The 19532-nt window shown below is 39.1% G+C and overlaps 1 protein-coding gene across 3 annotated transcripts in view; it reads left to right on the top strand.

Moving 5' to 3' along the window:
- Positions 1-19532, top strand: part of LRRC63 (leucine rich repeat containing 63) — a 42886-nt gene that overhangs the window by 12613 nt on the left and 10741 nt on the right. For all 3 annotated transcript variants that reach the window (XM_042920137.1, XM_042920038.1, XM_042919952.1), the window contains exons 3-7: positions 3684-4373; positions 4919-4987; positions 7419-7579; positions 17544-17642; positions 17932-18068. In XM_042920137.1, the coding sequence (XP_042776071.1) occupies positions 3684-4373; positions 4919-4987; positions 7419-7579; positions 17544-17642; positions 17932-18068 (1156 nt within the window). The remainder of the gene's footprint in view (positions 1-3683; positions 4374-4918; positions 4988-7418; positions 7580-17543; positions 17643-17931; positions 18069-19532) is intronic.

Below are 19532 nucleotides of genomic sequence, written 5' to 3'. Positions count from 1 at the left end.
ACGAGCAAGTTATTTAGTGTGTATTGACAAAATTATTCTAAAGTTTATATGTAAAGGAAAAACACAATACCAAATACAATACTGAAGAAGAGGAAGGAAGTAAAATTGTCACCACTCAATTTCAAGACTTTAAAGTAATACAGTGTTGTATTGGCAAAATAAAGGACAAATAGATCAATGGATGAAAACAGAGAGCCAAGAAATAGATATACACAAATATAGTCAACTGATCTTTGACAAAAGAATAAAGAACAAAGGTATAGTCTTTTCAGTGAATGGTCCTGGAACAAATTAACTAGGTACCAACACGCAAAAAAAAAAAAAAAAAAATTAATCTAGACCAGACCTTATACCTTTCACAAAAATAAACACAAAAGAAGCATAGACCTAAATGTACAAATGCAAAACACTAAAACGTCTAGAATATAACACAGGAGAAAATCTAGGTGACCATGGATTTGGCAATGACTTTTTAGATATGACACCAAAGGAACAGTCCATGAAATTGAAGATTTATCAGGTTTATATTTCCGTCTGTTTCTTTTGGAACATTCCCTTATGCATTAAATAGAAATAAAACAATACAATAATAAAAAAGAACAACCCATGAAAGAAAAAATTGGTAAGTTGAACTTCATTAAAATTAAAAACTTCTACTCTGTGAAAGACATCGTTAAAAGAGTAAGAAGACAAGCCACACACTGGCAGAAAATATTTACAAAACACATATCTGATAAAGGACTTTCTATCCCAAATTAATGATCTCTTAAATTAAATAATAAGAAAATAACCTAATTAAAAAGTGGTCTAGGGGAACCTGGGTGGCTCAGTCGGTTGAGTGACTCTTGATCTCAGCTCAGGTCATGATCCTGGGTTCTTGGGATGGAGCCCCACTGAGTGTGAAGCCTGCTTGGGATTCTATCTTTCTTCCTCTGCCCCTCTCCCCTGCTTGTGTGCACACACACACACTCTCTCTAAAATAATAATAATAATAATAAATAATAACAATAATAATAATAATAAAAGTGAGCTAAATATCTGAAATGTCACTTCACTGAAGATATCCAGAAAGCAAATAAGCATAGGAAAAAATGCTTAACACTAAACGTTAAAAAATTTTTTTTTTTTTAAAAAAGGAGGGGGGCGCCTGGGTGGCTCAGTCGGTTGAGTGTCCAACTAAGGCTCAGGTCATGATCTCGCAGTTCGTGGGTTTGAGCCCTGTGTCAGGCTCTGTGATGACAGCTCAGAGCCTGGCGTCTGCTTCAGATTCTGTGTCTCCCTCTCTCTCTGCCCTTAACCCGCTAGTGTTCTGTGTCTCTCTGTCTCTCAAAAATGAATAAAAATGTTTAAAAAGATTTTTTTAAGAAAAAATGCTTAATGCCAAAAAAAGAAAGAAATTAAGAAAAAAAGATAAAAAATGCTTAATATTTGCATTTGTCATTAGAGACTGCAAATTAAACCAACAATGAGATACCACTGCGTACCTCTTAGAATAGTTAAAATACACAACACTGACACCACCAAATTCTGGAGAAGAGCAAAACAAACCCCTCTTATTTATTCAAGGGTACATACTGCATGATTCCAACCACTGTAATATGTTGGAAAAGGCAAAACAATAACACGGTAAAAACTAAAAAATCAGGGGTTGCCAGAAATTTGTTTAGAGAGAGAAGTGTTGAATAGGTGAAGCACAGGAGAATTTTAAGGTGGTAAAATTATTTTTTATGATACTGTAATAGTGGATGCAAGGCATTACACATTTGTCCAAATCTATGGAAATGTACAACACAGAGAATGAACCCTAATGTCAAGTATGGGCTTGAATTAATTGTATGTCAACATTGGTTCATCAATTATAATAAATGTACTCACCAATCAGGATGTTAATAATAGATAAAATTGTAGGGGGGAATATATAGGAATTGTATTCTTGCTCAAGTATTTTCATATCTAAAATTGTTCTAAAAAGAAAGACTATTAATTAAAAGTTACAGACTAAATAAAGTGAAACAGCAAAGAGAACAGAGAGGAGAAGACATCAAACTGAGTGTCAGTTACTTCACACTCCAGAAGGATAAATATGGTGAGACTGTGGTGGTCGGAAGGAGTTCTGGAGTTTGTTGAGGATTTTGCTTGCATTATTATGTTTTGTTTTAATATGGGAGAGAGGGAAAAAAGTTGAATGATGGTGTGACCATTTTTCTTGAATGAGCTAGTTTTTATTAATTCCATACAAGCAGGAAGCAAACGTTCTTATTCTCCCACTAATGCCCTTCAAACTCACCCGGGACACACAGCTTTCCTCCAAGGCTTTTCTAGTCAACTTCACCTCTTAGCCTTGTTTCCTTTTCAGATATTAAACGAATATTTCAATCTGAATCATTACTTTTATCTGGCCTGCCCCTTCCCCCAGCTTAGACTAGGTCTGCAAATTTTTAGACACGCCAGAGGAGACAGGGGCATGACAAGTTCTTCCACCTGGCTCTTTACTTCTTTCCCCCAACTTATGGTTTCTGCTCCTCCATAAGTGGGGCTAGGGATGAAGAAGAGTTAAGGAGAGTTAAAAACTAGGCGTCAGTCTCTGTACCCCCTGAAATGCCAGGAGATACAGGTCAAGGAGTTTCAAGGATTCTCTTGCCTTGCTCCAATTGGAACCCAGGACTGGGTGGGCTGATCCCTTTTTGCTACTCTGTAAGTATTAGTGGGGGAGGTGAGTAGAGGAATGATATGTTATTTTCTCCTCCTGGCATACATTCCTGCTCTCTAAATGGTTCTCTGAGAATTCTGGTCACATTGTCTGAGGTTGGGGAAAAATCATCCTCTTCCACCCACCACAAGGAGGGGAAGATTGAGGAAACACATAGCACTCCAATAACTCTATCCAGGAGAATTCCTCTCTCTAAACTCAGGTCAGACTCCAGCCATCTCTTATACGTAGACAGCAGATGTATGAGACCTGGATTTGTTTTGGCATCTCTTTGCAAGCCTTGCCTTAAAGAATCTATTATCTCTTCTCTAGAAGGTAGAAGTCTTCATCATTTAGTACTCAACTGAGACAATGGAAAAGAGTCATTTGACATTCTGTCCCGTAGGAAAGAGAAAGCATATTTGGTGTGGTGAGGTACCGAAGAACACAGGCATTGTGTGTTTTCTGGACCTAGGAGAGAAAAGAACATTTACCTTTTAACCTAACTGAACTTGTAGTATGTTGTACCCAGCATCAGGATGTTATCGTTTCAAAAGACACATTGGTCTGACATTTGGCGTTGAAAAGAATTGTGAGTCTTTGCTCAAGGAAGTTTCAATGAGGAAGGGATAATGAGAAATGATAAATAACAAAACTTCATCAAAATAATATTTACCCATTTTATTTCCAGTTTTAGTAGCAACTGGTCAAAAAATTACCTTTATACCCTTTCTTCTATCAATTCTGTTCTTCCAAGAGTCTCTCCCTACCCTTTCTAAATCTAATACAATTTAGTCTTTTCTCGTTTCCATTTGATTACTCAAACTTTACCCCAGTCAGTTAAACAAAAGTCCTCATAGCTGAGCAGGTATATGCAGAAATTTTTAGAAGGTGAAAGAGGGGTGAGCATGAACGTTAAGACATTAAATTTTGTCCCTGGTACCTTGATAAATATAAACTAATTGTGCCTTTTTTTTTTTTTTTTCTGGTTTAGCCAAGACTGGTAAAGCTAAGCCAAAACGTGTGACGTTCACTCCAGACGAAACCACTTCAACTGAAAGAAAGAAAACTAGTTTTCCTGATGTTTCAAGAGATCGATCACAAACCCCTATCAGTATCCAAAATCTCTCTCTGGATCATCATGTACAAGAAAGAGTGACGACTATTTCAATACCAAGAAAATATTTTAACAGGGTCTATTGGCACATTCCAGAGACTGCTACCGGTTGCATATTTTTTCCAAGCTGTCATTCAGCCTCAAGTCGAGTTTTTGGGAAAGAAACAAGCCAAACGGAAACTTCAAGAAAATCAAAACGAGAAGTGTCAAAAAGAAAAAATATTTATGTTGATAACATGTTCAAAGACATTCTGATTCTCTCCTCAGAGTTCTCCAAACCTGCAAGTGCACCTTCCCCAGTTATTACTCCCAAACCCAAGGAAGTTCTCTCTGAGTATCCACCTTTATCAAAGAATAAAACCTTTATTTTTAAGCAGGCTCTGATAGATTTAAGTGAAACAGGGCCAAGCCCTCCACCAAGAAGTGTGCCTGTTAAAGCAGAAAGACAGTGGTCTGAACGTTTAAAGCAAAATACTGCGGTGGTACTAACTATTAGTAATTTTCCAGGTCCCATCGCCCTACCAACACCAGTTTTGCCAAGAAAACCTCGAAGACAGTCTTTGTTAGGTAAATCCATGTTTAAAATGATACATGTTCAAAATGGGCATTTGGATTATTTACATTTTTTTCCTATCACAAATAATGCATGCTTTGTAATAATGGGGTCAAGTGGACCAAAGGGAAGAGAAGGCACGCGAGCGAAGTTTGCTTTCCCCTTGGGTTTGCAGGTTGGGATGGCGGGATCACTTTCTGCCTATGCATACATTCAATATACGATCCAGAAAGAGGTAACAGAAGTATTGACCTTGAGGGTCTGCCAAGGTCAAACTGGGTGCTCTACCCAGATGGCGGTAGTGGGAACCAGATGAGGAAGCCCGAAGGATCAGAAAAGTCAACATAAAAGAGGAGTGGGAATGAACAGTCATTCAGAAGGCGATCAAGATGAACTCTAGAAGCAGAATGCCAGTGTGGACGGAGCCCTTCACGGGCACGGTTCCGTGGACAATCCAAATTCATTAAAAGATGAACAATTATAATGAAATCATAACACCCTGAACATGAGTGTTCACAAGTATCCAAAAAGTTGTTTCATTTTTTTTTCTTTTTTCTAGAAACTCAAGTAACAGAATCCGACAATGTGGAAAGCACGTCAAGGCAAAGCGTGTCAAACCTGACAGAAGGTAAACACTAGGCGTATTTCATTCTTTAAAAAAACTGTATATAAGTTTATCTCTCTACAGAAGTATTCATGATTTTGTGTTGGTGTATGTGTGTGGGGTTCACACATATGTCTCACCTCATTTTCAGCTCTTTAAGCCATTTGCTCAGCAACTATGTTTGACGTATTGACTATAAGTCATAGTTTGTACTGATGCTGGGAACATAAAAGCTGGAGCATTTTTAATCTGGGTAGGTGAGATAAATATGCAACAATGAAAGGTAACTACTTTCCATGTGCCAGGCACTGTTCTAAGTGCTTTAACTTTAGTTACCTAGAAAAAACAAATGAAAAATCATCTCTTTTTTTCTAATGTTTATTTTTGAGAGAGAGGGAGAGAGAGACACAAAGCGTGAGCAGGGGAGGGGCAGAGAGAGAGAGAGAGAGACATAGAGAGTCTGAAACACGCTCCAGGCTCTGAGCTGTCAGCACAGAGCCGACATGGTGCTTGAACTCATGAACCGTGAGATCATGACCTGAGCCGAAGTCGGATGCTTAACTGACAGAGCCGCCCAGGAGCCCCCATATCCGCTGATTTCTAAGCTGTGCACGTGCAGGACAATACTCTAAGAAACACAGCAAAAAACATCAGCAGAGAAGCTACGAGAAGTGAGCATGCATGGGAGACAGTTATTGAAGTTAAAGCTCTGCCAAGATGCAGGGGCCTTGTAAACACATGGGGCTTTTAGTTGAAGACCCAGAGGACCCATGCCTTAGAAATAAGGATGATGTTTTAGAAAAAAGTACAAAACTAAAATAGATTATCCCTAGCAAAGCTCAAAACCAGTCCCTAATGAATCAAAGTGATACTTTTTCCACTTTTCTTTCAATCAAAGAAAATTTAACACTTGTTGGAGAGATATGGCGTTATCCGGACCCTTTAAAATTTTCATACACAATATCCAGCATTAAATTAAAAAATCACAAGTCATCCTATAAAAACAGGATAAAATGTCTGAAGATCTGTAGAAAGAAAAAAGGCAAGAGAAACAGACACATAGAATCAGATACCAAAGTTTTCAAAGAGGGATTTTAAAAATAATTGTGATGACTATGTTTAAGAAAGGAAAGAATGAGTTAGAGAATTTTACCAGAGAACTAGAAGTTTTGTTTTTAAAAATAGGAGTCAAATAAAATTCTAGAGCAGAAGAAATAACCAAGGAATGATTCAGTTAATGATTAAACACAGAAGGCTCCAATGATAGGACTTTCTCTTTTTCCCAGGTCATCAGCCGAAACAAATCATGCTGCCATTTCTGATTTGTTGACTTTGTCCCACTCTGGCGGTCCCCTTTTGAAAGTTTCCAGAGCCTTCAGGGATCCATCAGGGCATTTCTATTTTTTTCTCCACCTGAATTCCCATTCCCATTCCAAAACCAATGCTTGGGCCTAGTCCATGGGGATGGGTGGGCTGGGAACAGCACAGAGACCTAGGTCTTAACTCGCTCTCCTTTCCTTCTTGATCCACTCTCTCTCCCAAGACAACGACTCTCTCTATCATATCATACATCTCTCTTGATGCTGCAGTTACCTTTCACATCTACTCATCTGAGATGGGCACACAGGGCCTATTTTGGCAGCTAGAAACTGAACATTGCTTTCTTTGGTCTAGGATGCATGATTTCCTTTCACTGAAGCCATGGCCTAAGGCTTTCCGAGATTGTAAAATATGTTGCTGCAAATAATACAGCAAGAATGGCCGTGAATGTAAAATATATGTTCCGAGGTCACAAAATATTTTCCTGCTGCATTTGGGTTTATACTTGAATAGACCGTTTCTGAAGGTGAAACCCACAAGGGTCATGAGGAAGTAAATTTAGATGCTCTCTGTTTGACTAACTTCTAAGTTGTTTGGATTTTTTTTCTTTTCTTGTGTGGGGTCTCCAAACGGAGACAAGAAAGCCGAATTATATAAGGTCCTTGAAACAAAGCGAGGGTGTCCCTTGCGAGGTGATCTCTATCTGACTTATGATTATGTGATGTCCTTTATTAGTTTTGTGAAGCAAGAAGTTGCTTACGTAATTCGTAGTAAAAGTTTTGAAAATATTTGTACACATAACACAAAAAGACTGAGATTGATAGAATCTAAGTTATCTGGAGAGAAATCTATGAGCATATGGTTTTCCTTTGGAAAGACAAAGGTGCCAGCTAATATTTGAAACACAGACACACATGCATGCACACACACACACACACACACACACAACAAAGCCCAGTTTAGCAAATAGAACCAGTGGGACTAGGTTAGTAAAGGCTCAGAGCACTCTCTCCCAGAGGATGTACACAGCTAACCTACTTACCATGATTCACTGTGACCGTAATATAAATACCTCTTAGCTTTCATTCTAAGTGCTAATGCATTTAGGTCTCATTTTTTTCTCCTGTTTATTTAGGTATTGTTAACATTAAACCTATAAAAAGAGAGGAGTCACATGTGATACGGGGTGAAGGTTTTAAGACTATTAATGCAACACGATATGAAACAATAATAGCCATGACCAACCTAGCCATAATTAACTGTCAAATGCATGGAAGAAATGCACTTAATCTTAAGGTATGCTACATCTTTTTAATGGCAATTTCTTTTCAAATCAGCCATTATTCTTGCTCTAGGTTTCTTAACTTTGGTTAGTTTCCACGGTATTGAAGGGAGCCTTCCTGTTACAATAGAGATTTTCCAGGAACGCATGCAAATTTATCTCTAAACCTATGTCCTAGTTTGCCTTCATTCCAGTTTTGTAAAATGTTAAGATCCAAAGAAATTATAGTGTATTTTCATTATCTGGCGTGAGTAAAAAAAAGTGAGATTCGGAATTATCATATTTTGAAGTTATGGGCAATCTTCGGCCCTTGTGCCACATCTAGCAACAGGCTAAATTTTCACTGAACACAAGCCTGGTGTGATGAACAGCAATAATAATGGTTACCGTTTATTAAGGACCCACTCTGTGCAAAGCAAATGTTACTCTTAAAGCTTACAATTCAGCCGAATAGGTATTATAATCTGCGGTTTACAGTTAGGAGCACTGAAGCCCAATGAAAATAAGACCAGCCAGCCAGCAAGCAGCAGAGCCTTAGGTTTGAAGTCAGAGCTCTTTGACCTCAAGATCTAGGTTTCATTTAAAAATGTATTTCGAAATAAGTTCAAACTCATAGAAAACTTGCAAAAATAGGAAAAGCGACAAGAGAGTTTCTTGGGGGAAGGTAGGGCATTCAAAAAGTCCTATGGATACTGGGGAATTTAGAAAGTTATGTGCATGGCCAGGGCAGGATGCATTCTAGAGAAGATCCCTGCAATCACTACCTTTTAATGGCCTGGCTAAGCATTGAAAGGGTGCCCTTGCATAGAGCCAATCTGAAAAGACTGGAAGAAATATTATTCTCTCTCTACTCCTGTCCTGTTGTACAAGGAAATCTCTGTCAAAACACTAACTGAACACTAGCCAACAGAGCAGAGATTTCAAACACAACACATGAAAAATTATAGACTTCATGAAAACAATTAAGAAAAATCACTAAACCAACAGCTACAGCCCACAGCAAGTAAAATTTAAAAAAAAAAAATGGAAAGGGGGAGTAATATGATTTTTAGAGTTACCACATTATAATATGCAACTGTTCAGTTTTCAACAAAAAATATGGAATATGTGAAGAAACAAGAAATGTGGCCAGTCACAGCAGAAATTAATAGAAACTGTTTCTGAGGAAGCACAGACATTGGACTTACTAGGGGGGAAAAACCTTTATATCAACTGTCTTAAGTATTCTGAAGTAGCTAAAAACAAAACAAACAAACAAAAAACAGAAGAATGATATGTGAGCAGAGATTTATCAATAAAGAGATAGAAATTACAAAGAAGAACCAAAAAGTAGTTATGGAACTGAAAAATACAATAACCTCACTGGAAGCTTTCAATTGTAGGTTTGAGCAGGCACAAGAAAGAATCAGAGAACTGGAAGATAGGTCAATTGAAATAATCAAATATGATGAACAGAAAGAAGAAGAAGAGGAAGAAGAAAGAGAAGGAGGAGAAAGAAGAAAGAAAAATGAACAGAGGCCAAGGGACCAATCAGACACCACCAAGTGTACCAAGTAATGGAAGTCCTAGAAAAAGAAGAGAAAGAAACGGGCAGAAAGAACATTTGAAGACATAATGGCCAAAACCTCCCCAAATTGATTAAAGGTACAAATCTGTAGATCTCAGAAGCTTGACAAATTCCAAAAGGATAAACACAGACAGTTTCACATTGAAACACATTGTAATCTGTCAAAAGCTAGAGAAAATCTTGAGAACAGCAAGGCAGGAATGATTTGTCATGCATAAGGGATGCTCAAACTTAATAGCCAATTTGTCATCAGAAACCATGGAAGTCAGAAAGGAATGGGATGACATTTTTAAAGTGAAGAAAGAAAAGCAATTTCTCAACCAAGAATCCTATATCCAGCAAAACTATCTTTCAAAAACCAGATGACAAATTAAGATGTTCCAAGATAAACAAAAGCTGAGGGAGTTTGTTATTAGTACACCTGCCCTATATGAAATGCCGAAGAGAATTCTTTAGTCTGCAACGAAAAGATATTAGACAGGAACTAAAAACCTTAAAAAGAAATAAAATCTGGTAAAGGTAACTACATAGGTACATGTAAAACCCAGCATTGTTCTATTTTTGGTTTTCAACACTTCTTTTTATTTCCTATGTTATTTAAAAGACAAATGCATAAAACAATAATTACCAATATATGTTAATGGACACACAATGTAGAAAGATGTCATTTTTGATGAAACAACAAGGACAGGGGTAGATGTGTATAGGAACAAAAATTTTTTTGTGCTATTGAAGTTAACGTGGTATCAGTCCAAACTGGATTGTTATAAATTTAAGATGCCAACTATAATCTCCATGGTAACAACTATTAAGAAACTGTCTTAAAAATATACCACAAAAGAGAACAAGACAAGAATCAATATGGCAGATTGCAAAATAATTAAACACCAGTGAGGCAGTAATCAAATAACAACAATAAAAAACATTCTGGAAACGGCAAAACTATGGAGATAGTAAAACTATCAGTGGTCGCCAGGGATGTTGGAGGAGGGAGGGAAGGTTGAATAGGAGGAGTACAAGGGATTTTCAGGGCTGTAAAATTATTTTATATGATACTGTGCTAATGGATTCATTTCGTTATACATTTGTCAAGACCCACAGACTATTCAACAAGAGGTTTGAACTCTAATGTAAATTACGGACTTGGGTTGATAATGATGTGTGCAATGTTGGTTCATTGATTATAACAAATACATCATACTGGTGTGTGAAACGTTGATGTTGGGGAAGACCAGGTGAATGTGTGTGGAAAGGGTATGTGGAGAAGAAAAATCTCAAATCAACAACCTAACTCTACACCTTGAAGAACCTGAGCAAAAGAGAAAACTACACCCTAAACTAGCAGCAAGAAGGAAGTAAGAAAGATTACAACAGAAATTAATGAAATAGTAGATAGAAAAGCAGTAGAGAGATGGGGCGCCTGGGTGGCTCAGTTGGTTGAGCGTCCAACTTCAGCTCAGGTCCTGATCTCATGGTTTGTGGGTTCGAGCCCCACGTCGGGCTCTGTGCTGACAGCTCAGAGCATGCAGCCTGCTTCAGATTCCATCTCGGGCTCTCTCTGCCCCTCCCCCACTTGTGCTCTGTCTCTCTGTCTCTAAAATAAATAAACATTAAAAAGAAAAGAAAAGAAAAGCAGTAGAGAGAATCAACAAAAAATATAGTTCTTTAAAAAGATCAATAAAATCAACAAATCTTTAGCTAAATGAAGAAAAAAAGAAAATACAAATAACTAAAGCCAAAAATGAAAATGGAGACATTACTACTGACTTTACAGAAATAAAAGGGATTATAATAGAATACTATGAACAACTGTATGCCAACAAATGAAATATCTTAGATGAAAGGAAACATTTTTTAGAAAAACACAAATTACCAAAACTGACTCAACAACAAATAGAAATCTGAGTAAACCTATACAGAGTAAAGAGATTGAGTAAATAATCAAAACCTCCCAACAAAGAAAAGTCCAGGACCGGATAGCTTCATGGATGAATTCTGCTAAACGTTTAAAGAAAAATGAATACCTATACCTCTCAAACTCTTCCAGAAAATGAAAGAGGAGAGAACACCTCTAATAGTATTCTGAACCCAGTTCCACCATGGTGGGGGGAGCAGTTGCCCCACACCACTATGCAATTCTCAGATACCAGCTGGGTGTCCTACAATTCAACTCAATTCTCACACTACCTAGAGATAACACCAGATTCCACAGGTAAAGTGCTCACTCCCACAAGATTGCCATTCAACTCAGGATGCCAATCACACGCCCCGGCTGTCACCTACACTTCTAACCAATTGGCTACAAATTAGAGGTTCCCACGACCCTCTCCTTGGGTTCAATTAATTTGCTAGAGTGGCTCACAGAAATCAGGAATCCCATTTACTTGCTAGATAACTGGTTTATTACAAAGGATATTAAATGATATGAATCAACAGTCAGATAAAGAGATACACAGGGCAAAGTATGGAAAAAGTATATGGAACTTCCATGCCCTCTCCAGGCACCACTCTCCCCAAATCTCCACGTATTTACCAACCAGGATGCTCTCCAAACCCTGTCGTTTTGGTTTTCTGGAGGCTTTATTACATAGGCATAATTGATTAAACCACTGACCTTTGGTGATTGAACTCAATCTTCCTCCCCTCTTCCCTCTCTGGAGGAGGGCAGTTGACGAGGCCAAAAATGCCAACCCTCTAATCACATGGTTGGTTCCCCTGGCAACCAGCCTCCATCCTTCAGGGCTTTCCACAAGCCGCCTCATTAACAGAAACCCAGTTGTAGAAAGGGGCTTGTCATGAATAACAAGACACCCATTTCATCTTTATGGCTCTGATGTGGTTTCAGGAATGGAGGACAAGGAATTAAATATAACAGAAGATGTTCCCATTGCTCTTAGGACTCTAGAAATTTCAAAGATGTGGGAAGCTGTGAGCCAGGAACTTTGGAATGAAGACCAAATACACATATGACATTGTGTCCACACAATATATGACAAATGTCACATATGTGACATTTATTCTTGAAATAAAAGGGTGATTCAACATAAGAAAATCAATCAATATACATTCCTGCATAAGGGGAGAAAATACATAATCATCTCAATTGATGCAGAAAAGGTATTTGACAAAACTTGGTTCTTTAAAAAGAGGAATAAAATTTCTAAATCCATAGTATGATTGGTTAAGGAAAAAGGAAAGAAAATTCTAAACATCAAAATCAAAATAGAAAAGGGGAAACCACCGCATGTCTCACAGACTTTAAAATAGAAAATAATAAAACACTGTGAACATTTTCCCAGTGAGTGCCACGGCTATGATGAAATGGAAAACTTCACTGGAAAACACAACTTGCTGAAACAGGCGTAATAAGAAATAGAACACCAGTACAGTTTCGTATCTGTAAAAAAATCTAATTAAAATTTTAATTAAGAGCCTTCACACAAAGAAAGTTCCAGGCCCATAGGTCGTCCCCAGTGAGTCTACCAAACATGTAAGGGAGATACAACCTGTTTACACCACCTTATTTTATGATGCCTGTATAACTCTCATACCAACGCCACACAAGGACATTGTAAGAAAGAAAAATTATGGGCCACTGTTTTTCATGAATGTACGTGCAAAATTTCTTAAGAAAATATTAGCAATTCAAATCCTGCAATGTGAAAAGTTTTAAAACGAAGGACAATGTATCATGACTAAATGAAGCTTTTGCAAGAAACTCAAAGTTGCCTTGATATTTGAAAATCAATGTTATTCTCAACAATATCATCTCAATAGATGCAAAAACTTGACAACATTCAACACCCACTGAGGATGAAGGAAAACAAATATACCTCTAAGTAAACTGGAGTTGAAAGAAATTGTAAAGATCGTAATTGTAATAGATCGTTATTAATAATTTATTAATAATAATAATTATATAATAATTAGAAATAAATTATTAGAAATAAAGTTTTTAGAAATAACTTTACTTTATAACTCTAACTTATTAAATAACTTAAATAACTCTAACTTTATTAGAAATAAAGTTATTAATAATAATTAATAATTATTAATAATAATTGTAAAGATCGTTCTAGCTGGTGCCGGGGCTGCCCTGGTGGAGTGGCTTGAGCTGAAGTGGGTATGGGCCCCGCGGGGGGCGGGGGGGGGGCGCGGGGGGGGTCTCAGGATTCTCCGTGCAGAGGACACATTGGCAGGACAGCTGAAGCTGAAGTGTGTGCAAGTCAGGTCGTCCTGGGACACTCTGTGCAGGGTCACCCTTGTGGGGTGGCTGGAGCCGATACAGGGTGCAGGCTGGGGGTTCCCCGGGGTGGTTTTCACGGGAGAGGCCCTGGCGGGATGCTGGGGCCAAAGTACGCATGAGCCAGAAAGTCCCAAAGCCCTCTGCACTGGGGGTGCCCTGACAAGCCATCTGGAGCTGATGTGGGGGCAGGCCTGGCCTATTCTGGAGAGATTTGCCCCCTTGTCACCTTGGCTTGATGGCTGAATCTGTAGCACTGACTGGGAGTGTCCCGGTGTGTACTATCCTGGGCCATCTTGGAGGGGTGACTAGGGCTGGTGTGGGCTAGGGAACTGGGGCTCGCTGAGACAGCACACCGGTTATGGTGCCCAGACTCTGCTTCTTCCTGCACTGTCAAGGCGGCCGGGAAATGTTACACGTGGTGTTCACCAGCCCCTCCGACCCAGAAAGAGTTCCAGCAGCCCCCCTCCATTTGGCAGCGTTCTAGGGCTAAATCTTTTCTATTCTAGCTGCTCCTTTAAACCGCGGCTTTTTCTCTGTGTCCCCGGGAGCCTGGGGCTGGTGTGAGCTAGGGGCCTGGGGCCACCAGCGGGGCCTGCTCCCCTCTGCGCTATGGAGGTGGAGGGGGAGCATCAACCATGGCGCTTACCAGCCCCACAAACCCAGAGAGAGTTCCAGAGCTCCAGCGGCTCTCCCGCGGTTCGCTGGTTCCTTTTTGTTCCAGTTGCTCGCTTAAACCCAGGCTTTTCCTCTGTGCCTCAGAGCAGATGAATCTGCTCCTGGTCCCTCAGTACTATCCCACTGCAGTGCGTGGAGGGCGCGGGTTGCCTTCCTCACAGTATTTCCATCTCCTTTGACATTCTCTACGTGGTCTCTCTATCTTTTGTTGTGCAGAAGCTGTTCAGTCAGCCCTCGGTTCTTCTTCAGGAGGAATTGCTCTCTGAGTAGGTGTGTGTAGATTGGGTGTGTGCATGGAGGAGGTGAGTTCAGGGACTTTCTACACTGCCACCTTGGACCAGAAGCTTCGAAAGCTCTTTATTTTAATCTGAGCTTCAATCTTATAGAGCTTTCCTGTTAACCTTTTCTCCTAAGGCTGTAGCCTTTCGGCCCTTTCATACCAAGTCGGAGGCCCCCCTCGTCTTTGGTAAGCCCTGAACTCCAGTTTTTATCTTTCTAGCCCTAATTAGGCTGGCTATGATTCTATTCAGCCTCTTGACCATAGCTTTTGATGAAGCAAATGACTTCGGGAGAAAAGTAGTGTTGAGCGTCGGGTTTACCTCCTTGAGATTCTCTCCTCTCTGGAAGTTTGGTTTATGAAAGCCTAGCTACCCTTGGTAATTCCCCAAGCCTTTATTGTGTTGTGTTTGTTTACCCTGTCGGTTTCAGTGGGAAGGTTCTTTTGAAATAAGATTGTCAACCATTAGAAGTAAAAATATCAGATTATCTGGTTTTGAAGTGAATTACTTTGTTTTTTTTTAAAAATCTTATTTTTAAAATTTTTTTTATAGTTTATTTATTTTTGAGAGGGACAGAGACAGCATGAGTGGGGGAGGGACAGAGAAAGAGGGAGAGAGAGAGAATATCAAGCAAGCTCTGCACTGTCAGCACAGAGCCAGATGTGGGGCTCAAACTCGTGAACTGTGAGATTTGGACCTGAGCCGGGATGAAGAGTCAGACACTTCACCAACTGAGCCACCCAGGTGTCCCCGGAGCGAATTACTTTAAATGAGAGGTTGGCAAGCTTTTTCTGTAAAGGGCTGGATCGTAAAACGTTAGGCTTTGAGGGTTGCATGGTCTCTGTCACAAGTATTCAACTGTGTTCGATAGTTCAAAAGCAGCTATATGCAATGCTTAAACTTATGGGCACGGCTATGTTCCAATAAAACTTTATTTAGAAAAAAACAGTTGGCAAAGTGTGGTTTGCTCATCCTTGCTTCAAATGGAGAGAGAATGTAGCTTTTATTTATTTATTTATTTTTAACGTTTATTTATTTTTGAGACAGAGAGAGACAGAGCATGAACGGGGGAGGGTCAGAGAGAGAGGGTGACACAGAATCCGAAACAGGCTCCAGGCTCTGAGCGGTCAGCACAGAGCCCGACACGGGCCTCGATCTCACGGACCGCGAGATCGTGACCTGAGCTGAAGTCGGACGCTTAACCGACTGAGCCACCCAGGCGCTGAGAATGTAGCTTTTAAAGAGCTGGGTGAAGCTAGTCAAGAAAAAAAAATTATTTCCGCGGCTATAAATATTATTTAAAAAAATATTTGACTCCAGAGTAGAATCCAGAGTTCTGTGGGGGCGACACAGACGAATCAAACGTCATAATTCCTTATTTATTTCAGGGCCTTATTAAAAGAAGTAGATTTTATATGAACAAAATTTACACAAAACAAGTGTACCGAATAGTATGATACAGACTCAGGGTCTAAGCACTTAAAGGTCGCTAGAGCAGTTCGGGAGATGGGGAAAGGCTCCACATTCTCCGCGCTATTTAGTTCTTCGAGACCCTTCCATGATAACCACAGCAAACAGGTTTGGGAGGCCACTATTTATCACAGGTTGGTTAGGGAAGGCCTTTCTGGTCAGCTGCCTTGTGAGCTGACCGCTGACTATACGCAGGCCACTAATGAAGTGAGAAGGCAGTTCATGGAAGGAAACGGGGGAAGCACTTTCCAAGGCAGAAGGAAATGTAAAGGCGCTAATTGTTGGCACAGTAAGTGGAGTGATTGGAGACTACGACAGACACGTTTCTACTACATAAGTGTACCCGCCAGTTCGGCAGAGAGGAGTGTCTAATGACAGGAAAAAAAGAACGCCTCCTTTTTGTCTATATACACGTTTACCAATAGTAATACTTTAATACAAGGTCAGTCTCGGGGCGCCCGGGGTGGCTCAGTCAGTTAAGCGTCGGACACTTGATTTTGGCAGGTCGTGATCTCACAGTTGTGAGATCAAACCCCTCCATGGGCCCTGTGCTGGGAATGGAGCCTGCTTGAGATTCTCTCGCTTCCTCTCTCTGCCCCTCCCCAGCTCGTGCTTTCTCGGTAAAAAAATAAAAACGTAAACAAACAAACAAACAAGTAAAATCTCAGTTCTGAAACCAGCACTTTCAACTTCAAGATTCTTTAGCCGTGAACCTTTTCATTCTTATACGCTACCTGGCGTAGCCTGATGCACTATGGCGACGTCTCCCTTCTCTACGAGCTGAGCAATGGAGTTCCTTGGTTCAGTCAGGTGACCATTAGTGAGTCTCCGATCCTTAAGAAACAAATGTTTCTACTCTCCTGGAGCATTAAAGATATGGGGGGCCAGCAGGCGTGTCTTAATCAAAATTAAGCAGCAGTTCCGGCTGCTTTGACAAAATGCCACAGACTGAACGACTTCAACAGCGAATGTTCATTTCTCACAGTTCCGGCGGCTGGGAAGTCCAGCATTGAGGGGTCAGCTGACTCGCTTCCTGGTTCCAGGTCTCTTGCTCACAGCAGACTTCTTCCTGTATCCTCACATGGTAGAAAGAGAGAGCTCTGGTCCCCTCCTGTTCTTATAAGGGCACTAACCCCATTAGAAGGGCTCCACCCTTCAGACCTCGTGGAACCCTAATTACCTCACACAGGCCTCATCTCTACATGGCATCACACTGAGGGTTGGGGCTTTCACATATGAATATGGCGGGAACACAAACATTTAGTTCATAACAGGACATAGTTTTCTTCATTCCGAGTTGGCATATTTCAGTAAGAAATTTTAGCTGTTAGATTAACAGCGAGATTAGGGAGAAATAGAAGTAGAAACATGACAAAATAAGATAAAAGATGTAATTGAATGTAAAATATATTTACTAACTTTTCAGCATATAGTGGACACTCAAGCCATGTTTGCTTGTTATTAATGAAAATAATTCCTGCCACACATATAACACTATACTTCTTACACACATGAATGCTTAGCGGTGTTTCTATTTCGTTTCTGTCCTTCACATAATTAAGAAATTATTATTATGACAGACTAAAATACATGAATGGAAGGTGAATATAGGCTCGTTTGTGTGTTGTGATAAACACCGTCACTCAGATTATGTGCTCGTTGTTTTGCTTGGTTTACTTTAGTATAAAATATTTTGTGCCTTGTTAATGATTCACCTCTAATCTCTTGTCATTTTCTTTCAGGGTTTTTTTATTATGAATTGTCCAGACTTAACACCGTTGGCTTCCCAATTGATATATCTTAACTTATCCTTTAATGAGATCAGTTATTTTCCCACAGAAGTGAGTCCATTTTTATCATTGGTATATATTGCAATAATTTCTTTTAATTTTAATTTTGATTTTGATTTTACTGTCTTTTCAAGAATAATGTCTTATTAATAATTATAACCAAAAAATCGCCACTTATGATGCCCTGAAAAAGAGTGAAAAAAGAGATAAATAATACAGCCAGTTAATGTTCTTTTGCTGATTCTACTATGGTAGTTCAAAGGGCTTACAAAATGTAACAAACAGAGACTTTTACACTTTATCATGCCACTCATATTTGTTTCTCTTTTCTGTTCCTCAGATATTTTGTCTTAAAAATTTACAACTACTATTCCTGAGAAATAATCCTATCAAAGAAATCCCTTCTGAAATTCAACAGCTTAAGTTCCTTAGAGTTTTCAGCATCGCCTTTAATTTGATCACTACCCTTCCACCTGGGTAAGGTCGGTAGCCTGAGATTATAAACACAGAAAAGAATTTACTATTTAGAAAGCGATCAATTTCCCGTTTGAAAGCAGCTGGCAACTTGTTAGCCATCGAATAATTCGCATTTTGTTCTGATTCACTGATTTGCTTCTTGTTATTGTGTTGAAAGGAATCCTACCAGCTACATAGATGTCAACTCTTACGGGGGCTAGAGCGTTCATCTAGAGATCGATTATCTGAGTATAGATTAAAAGAATACATATCATATAAAGAGGCTCAAGTGAGAAATTTGCACCTATCCCTTGACAGCCTTTTTGGAAAGGACACTGTATGTGGAATTAGGAAATCTAGACTTTTAACTTGATAATGACCTGTTTTGTCTGGAGAAAGTCACTTAAGCTTCCTGGTCTCAATTTCCTAATCTGTAAACTAATAAATTAGCTAGTATAATACCGAAGATTCTGTAATAGGAATGTTGATATTTGGGTATGAGAGAGATGGGTTTCCTCCTCCCTCCCCCTCCCCCACATAGGGACAGGGAATTATTTAACCCCTAATGAAAATTTTAAACCAAAACTGTAACCAAATGCAAAACAAGATATTTCTTCAAGTTAGATTTTAACAAATTGAACATGGGTAAAGGGCAAAGGGACAGGGGCTCTTAAATAGTTGAACAACATTTTGTAAAGATTCTCACAGCAATTAAGGAACCGCATCAAAATTCATTTATAAGCTTGTTCACCTAGCATTGTTTATAACTAACAATCTGACAAATTCTATATTCATAAACTGTATCACTATTCAGTCATTTAAAAGAACAAAAAGCATATAGAAGTTATACCATTTCTGTATAAAAATGTGTATATACGCATCATACATTACACATATATAAAAACATAAACACTAAGAAAGTAAGAATACTGCCTTGTGTATATTTTATTTCTGTTTAAATCATCTATATTTTTTAACAGTAACATAAATTGTATTTTCTCTGCCTTGATACTAGAAGCAGCTATTTCTCTAGGGAAACCCTGTTTCTTTTTTATTGAAAGATGGTGTTTAAAAACTGAGATCTGAGTGCTGGATGTCCCATTGCTATGGTGATGACATTGCTTCTAGACAGTCCCGGTGAACAGAGCTAAGTAATATATGTGTGTACACTAATCTGTGTGTACATATATACATATATATACACACACACATAACCCTGCATATGTATACACACACACACATATACACACACACACAAACTGCATATATTTATGTACATATAAAGACACATATATGTATGTGTATGTACCTATATATGCATCTAAATATAAACTTACATTGGATAATCTATAATTAGAATTACAAGCTTTAATAACCATAACTGTCATTTAAACAAAACGTAGGGGCGCCTGGGTGGCTCAGTCGGTTGAGCGTCTGACTTCAGCTCAGGTCATAGTCTCACCGTTTTGCGTGAGTTCGAGCCCC

The sequence above is a fragment of the Panthera leo genome, chromosome A1 (genome assembly GCF_018350215.1).
Source record: "Panthera leo isolate Ple1 chromosome A1, P.leo_Ple1_pat1.1, whole genome shotgun sequence".
NCBI lineage: Eukaryota > Metazoa > Chordata > Mammalia > Carnivora > Felidae > Panthera > Panthera leo.
The sequence above is the reverse complement of the archived record's forward strand: the minus strand, read 5'-3'. Positions and strand labels throughout refer to the sequence as shown.